General features: G+C 43.3%; 1 protein-coding gene and 1 long non-coding RNA gene across 3 annotated transcripts in view; both read left to right on the forward strand.

Moving 5' to 3' along the window:
• Positions 1-6,548, forward strand: part of glrbb (glycine receptor, beta b) — a 24,497-nt gene that overhangs the window by 5,327 nt on the left and 12,622 nt on the right. The window contains exon 3 of the mRNA XM_008326605.2: positions 5,093-5,231. Within this exon, the coding sequence (XP_008324827.1) occupies positions 5,093-5,231 (139 nt within the window). The remainder of the gene's footprint in view (positions 1-5,092; positions 5,232-6,548) is intronic.
• Positions 9-2,453, forward strand: LOC112488191 (uncharacterized). Of its 2 annotated transcripts, XR_003052025.1 has the most exons (4): positions 9-613; positions 741-953; positions 1,190-1,763; positions 1,850-2,453. It is a non-coding gene; the product is annotated as an uncharacterized LOC112488191 (long non-coding RNA). The 2 variants fall into 2 exon arrangements; XR_003052024.1 differs by having other exon boundaries at positions 9-953; positions 1,850-2,450.

A 6,548-nucleotide genomic window follows, 5' to 3' on the forward strand; every position in this document is an offset into this window, starting at 1 on the left:
CATTCATGACTCTCTGGCTGCAGGAATCATCTGTCACTCCTCTTCTCCTCTGGGAGCTGGTTTCTTCTTTGTATCAAAAAAGGATAAGACTCTGTGACCATGCATTGACTACTGTGGACTTAACATCACCATAAAGAACAAATATCCTTTGCCTTTGATCAGTTCTGCTTTTGAGTCTTTACAGGGAGCCACCATCTTCTCCAAACTGCACCTGCGGAATGCCTACCATCTCGTTAGGATCAAGGAGGGAGATGAGTGGAAGACAGGTTTCAATACCCCCCCTGGCCACTTTGAATACCTGGTAATGCCTTTTGGACTCACCAATGCTCCTGCTGTTTTCCAGGCCCTAGTAAATGATGTTCTCCGTGATTTTCTCAATCGCTCAGTTTTTGTCTATTTGGATGACATTCTCATCTTCTCCAGGAGTGCAGAGGAACATGTTCGCCATGTCAGACAAGTCCTCCAGAGACTCTTGGATAACAAATTGTTTGTGAAGGTTGAGAAGAGCGAGTTCCATGTGTGGCGTTCCTGGGATACATTTTCGAGAGCGGGCAGGTGAGAACAGACCCAGCCAAGACACAAGCCGTTGTTGAGTGGCCCAGACCAACTTCCCGTAAGCAGCTTCAACAGTTCCTTGGTTTTGCAGATTTCTATCACAGGTTTATCAGAAACTACAGTCGTGGTGCTACTCCCCTTTTCAAGCTCACATCCTCAACTCTCCCCTTTTACCTGGACTCCAGGGGCTGAAGCGGCCTTCACTGATCTTAAGAGACGATTCACTTCTGCACCAGTCCTAGTCCACCCAGACCCTTCTCGCCAGTTCATTGTAGAAGTGGATGCTTCTGATACTGGGGTTGGAGCAGTCCTCTCTCAATTGGCTGCCTCTGAGCAGACGTTACACCCCTGTGCCTTGTCCCGTCGGCTGTCGCCAGCCAAGTGAAACTATGACATTGGTAAGCGTGAGCTTCTTGCAGTTAAATTGGCCTTAGAGGAATGGAGACACTGGTTGGAGGGGGCAGAGCAGCCATTTATTGTCTGGACCGATTATAAAAATCTGTCCTATATTCAAACTGCCAAACGCCTCAACTCCCGTCAAGCCCGGTGGGCATTATTCTTTGGTCGATTTAACTTCACCCTAACGTATCGTCCTGGATCCAGTAACATAAAGCCAGATGCTCTCTCCTGCCAGTTTGAGTCTGAAGATGCTCCCTTGGCTTCAGCTACCATCCTGCCTCCATCCTGTGTGGTAGCAGCTGTGACCTGGGAGATTGAGGAGGTCATGAAGAGGGCTCAGCAACACCAACCAGACCCTGGTACAGGTCCAGCTAATCGCCTCTTGGTCACACATCGCAATCGATTTTGTTACTGGACTACCTTCTTCACAAGGTAATACGGTCATTCTGACCATTGTGGACAGGTTTTCTAAGGCTGTGCATTTTGTGTCTCTTCCTAAACGCCCCTCTGCTCTTGAGACCGCTGAACTCCTGGTGCTTCATTTCTTTCGTCTCCACAGTATTCCTCTGGACATTGTCTCTGATTGTGGTCCTCAGTTCACCTCCCAGGTTTGGAAGGCATTCTGTCAAGCCCTTGGAGCTTCTGTGAGTTTGTCTTCTGGTTTTCATCCTCAGACCAATGGACAAACAGAGCGTGCCAACCAAAACTTAGAGGCAGCTCTCCGTTGTCTGCCAGGAATCCCACCTCTTGGAGTGTCCATCTTCCCTGGATTGAATACGCCCACAACTCCCTAAAATGTGCAGCCACAGGTATGACTCCATTTGAATGCTCTCTGGGTTACTTACCACCACTGTTTCCTGCCCAGGAGGGTGAGATTGCTGTTCCCTCGGTCCAGGCCCATCTTCGCCGATGTCGTAGGCTCTGGAAGGATGCCCGCTCTGCGCTACTTCGTTCTGTTGATCGCAATTGTCATTACGCTGACTGCCTTCGGACACCAGCCCCCAAATACCAACCAGGTCAGAAAGTTTGGCTCTGTGCTAAGGACATTCCTTTAAAGACAGATTCTAGGAAGCTTTCCCCTCGTTACATTGGCCCCTATGAGATTGTCAGTATCATTAACCCCTCTGTGGAAAAGCTCAAGCTACCACGGTCTTTGAGAATTCACCCCACTTTTCATGTGTCCCTGCTGAAACCTGTTTCTGTCAGTCCATTATGCCCTCCAGCCATTCCGCTCCACCCGCCCGGATTGTGGATGACCCTCCTGCCTTTACAGTCCGGCAGCTGCTGGATGTGCGTCGCAGGGGCTTATTATTATAACTTTAGATCCCTCTCTAATCTGGGATTTCTATCAAAAGCATCCTGACAAGCCTGGTAGGCCACCTGGAGGTGGCTGTTGAGATGACAATGACATTGTCACGATGACAGTCGTGACTGTCGTTCCCTGTGTTTCCCCATTCTTGTGTTGTGCACTTTTCTCTGTCTGTGTAGTGGGTGTGGCACATTTCCCTGACTCCGCCTGGTTAATCACTGAAGCACACCTGCCGTTCCTCAGCACCTGCCTTCAATCAACCCATCACTCTGACGGCATAAAAACCCTGGCCTTTCTCCCACTGGTCGTCAGATCGTTTGTTCAGCCACCGTGGTAGCTGACGTCCAGATTGACTTGAACTATTGTTCCTTGTGATTCCTGTTGAGTTGGAAAATAAATCCTTGTTTTTCACTTAACGTCATCTGAGCCTGCATTTGGGTCATTACTGGTTTAAATCATGACAGACATTCCACAGACTTGTATTTTTTAATAATCTACCTGTGCCGTTTGCCTTTGGGGCAATTGTTTGTTGTTTCCTCTGCCACCTCTCCATCAAAGACCCCTTGTTTCCTCATATTCTCCCTTTGTTGTGAGCATCAGTTCAAGGTCTGCTCTGATAAAGTGCTGCGCACGTACATCTGTGTGGCAGTAGTGTCACGTACTCTCCTCAGTTCTAAATCAGACCACAGCAATGAAAGATCCACTGGGCCTGACCTTCAAAACTGCTTGGGGAGAATGAAAACTGAAAAGCTTCAGGGCTCAAAAAAAAGGGGAGGCTACTACTGTGAAATGCTCTCAATTTACACGGATTATTTCTCTACTGTTGAACCTTTTAGTAAATAGAGAACATGAAACGTATGCAACAGCAGAAATGTATTTTTTTCCAGTCATGCCTGGTTTCTTGAAAACTGGGTCAGCACTCGCAGGCGAGTGTTCGACTGCATGCAGATATTATTTCATTAATTTCCTGTTGCAACTTTTTTTTTGCAGGGAAGCAGTGGGATAATGAGCCAATCACAACACTGGAGAGTTGGGTACAACAAGCTCACCAGTTCACAGAGCCCAGTATAATTAAACTTAATTAACTTTTCCTTTTATTTTATTGGATATTCAACCTTTGACCATCAGCTAACCACCTGGCCACTAGTGGAACTGCACACAATGCATTTTTGCCAGTCTTTAAAACGAACACTTCAGAATCGTTCTGATCTTTAAACACAGCACCATATTTTTCTGGAGATCCTTCCTACATCAACTTTAGTTTATAGAATAAAGACTGGAGGTAATGGACTCCTAACAGAATAAAAGTTAAGTGTCCTGTGTCTCTGTGCACCGAAGAGCTGTGTGTCCTGCCTCTTGAAATGGTAACATGGTTGGACTCTGCGAATTGTTTGATGGCGTCTCAGTTTTGGCCAGAGACGAGCTGTGTGACATCTTCATATACAGTGCTTTTATGTGTGGATCCAGAATGCAATTGGTTCCAGTTTAGATGTTGTCAGAAAGATCTGTTAACGGCAAAAATATGTTTTTCACTTTGATCACAAGAACTGCACAAGATACACACACAGTGTCTTTTAGCTCATCTTCAATACATGATAAGGTTTACATTATCATATGGATGAAAGGAGGAAGAAATTCTTTGGCAGTCAAATTCACTGCCACCCACATGGAGCGTTTCTGTTTCCCTTTTTCTTCTCCCCCGCATCCTCACTCTCCCCTTTCACTCTCTCTTTGTGCCATTGTATTTCAAACAGTCCAAACAAAGGATGTTTGGTTTAACATTTCCATAAAACACAGTGTTATTTTGCTGTGTTTATTTGCCGTACACAGCTGTTTTTCGCTGCCTTGCGGGATGGTTCAAATGATGCCCATTTTACTGTTGTCTCTTTAGTTTGTGTTGACAGGTCATTTACACTACATATAAACCACATCCTTTGCGGTAAGGAAATAGAGCATTCTGGGCTTCAGTTAAACAGTTTAAAGGCAATGGAGGTAAAACCCTAGTAGAACAGTATTTCAGAAATATTTTAAAAAATTTGATAATGTTTTTGAAAGTATGCATAACCCATCCTTTATGGACAGGAACTTCCAGCTTGGTCTGTTAGCGAAGCTAACACTAACTGTCTCCTAGTTTTTTTGTTGTTGGTGTCTTGGCTTTGTTTCTGGTAAATGAGTAATTATAACCTTTAACACATGTTGACTGTGATTTTTTTTGTGTTTTTATCTTCATGTATTAAAACATATTTGCAACTTGTGCTGAAGGTTTGACATCATCCATCTAGTTAATTGCATAAGTTGTCAAGGAAACTGTAAATAATTATACAAGGTGAAATTAAATAATTATAAAACAGAGTCTAATTTAAAACACTTTTGGAATAGCACTCGGAGGCTAGGAGAATTTCATGGGTTACTTGGGGTCAAGAGTTCAGTCCAGGAACACATAAGCATACGGATGGCCTTGTCTGACCTTCTACATGATGGAGAACCTACCAAACATGTCTGCTGCAGCCAACCTTTTGTGTAATCCTTACCACAAGCTTGAAAGTTAAAAGAGTGATTCTCAAACTGTGGGATAATAATCTGGAAACATCTCACACTAACACAATGTGACATTTGTAAACACTCCTGCTCTCTAAGAATGTGTGGGTGGTCCCAATCTTCACAACTAATTTAATCCCAGAATGGTAGCTCACTCCGGCTGCAGTATAATCAGGGAATAAACAGAGTTGGGAGCTGCCGTTCTGAGAATCGCTGCTGTTCATCGGCCAGGACTTTGACCTGCTAATGTAAACGTACCCACAGTTGCCTCTCCATCTTCTCTGTTTGCAGACAGCTGTCGTCTGAGGACCTGGCTCGAGTCCCGGCCAATTCAACCAGTAACATCTTGAACAGGTTACTGATCAGCTATGATCCCAGGATAAGACCCAACTTCAAAGGCGAGTGTCTTTCCCATTCTTCATCCATCTCTGTCCATTTTTACATTTACATTTCCACCACATTTCTCTCGCTGTAATTACAAAAACAAAAACATTATGATGTTGTACCGACCAGATTCCTCCTTAGTGCCAGAACATGTGGTGTTTGAGACTGCTGTTAAAATGCTAGAACCTCTGTACCACACACAGCAGAACATGGATATCCTAGCTCTAAGCGAGATACAGATTGAAGCTAACAGTAATTTACTTAAAAAACTATTTTTTATTTATTTATTTTCATGCTAATTTGATAGTAATTCTACAAAATCTAACCTCACTTATTCAGTTAGCTTTAAATGTGTAATGCCAGGAAAAATATTAGCAAACTGGCTAAAAGTTCGCAGAATTTAGCCAAACAAATTATTTAGTTAAGCGGATAGTTAAACAAGTTGGCCAAAGCATTAAAAAGCCTAATGAAAATGATCGTAGTGATAGCCAATCAGTCACAAAAACAATTTAAATATTTCTTTAAGGTCACTTTATGGTTGTTTAAATCATTTTGGTAGCTGAATTAGAAACAGTTGGTTTACTAGGTATTTGTATTGTTATACTTTAGTGCAATCATTGTCGAAGAGCTTTTTTGGATCCCTATGAAAGGAGTTTTTATCTGGGCACATTCCCATTTAAAGATGCTACAAACTAACTTTAGCATCAGTCTCCAGGTGGATCCTGACATCATTCTCATCCTCTGGCCCCTGGTCTTGGACCAGGACTCAGCGTTTGATGAGATCTGAAGAGAATTAGTTTCACTCTGGTCCAGCAGACAAACATCTGCTCATGATTTCGGGGTGGGCTGGGAGCCTCCATCCATTAACATCCACGTCATAATATCCCAAATTGCACATCTAAACTGAGCCTCGTGAACGGCTTTGGCCAGGCTTATGAAGTAGTGAGCAGCGGAATTTTAAGCAGCAACATAAGGCTTTCCTGGATTTTAATTGCCGGTGCTGTGGCGCTTCTGAGTTTTGAGCATCAAGTGTGTGAGGCCATTAATTCTATGATATACACTTTGATTTTTTCAGTAAATACCTGAGAGGTGTAAAATGCATTCAGGGAGGTGTGAAGAGTCTGCATTCTTTAACAGTGTTATTAGTTTATCTAAAAGACCGGAGAGAGGAAGAGAAATTTCTCTATAAATGTTTAAAACGTTAACTTACAAGAATGAGAATCCTCCTGGTGGGTGTTTTTATTGCTTTACCACATCAGCAAATCTTGATCAGTATCAAAATCAATCCAATCTCTCTTTATGAAAAGATGTACATGATTATATGTAACAATACAGAGCGTAATATAAAGCCTCGACACAACAG

Source organism: Cynoglossus semilaevis, chromosome 15 (genome assembly GCF_000523025.1).
Source record: "Cynoglossus semilaevis isolate Cse_v1.0 chromosome 15, Cse_v1.0, whole genome shotgun sequence".
NCBI classification, from domain to species: domain Eukaryota; kingdom Metazoa; phylum Chordata; class Actinopteri; order Pleuronectiformes; family Cynoglossidae; genus Cynoglossus; species Cynoglossus semilaevis.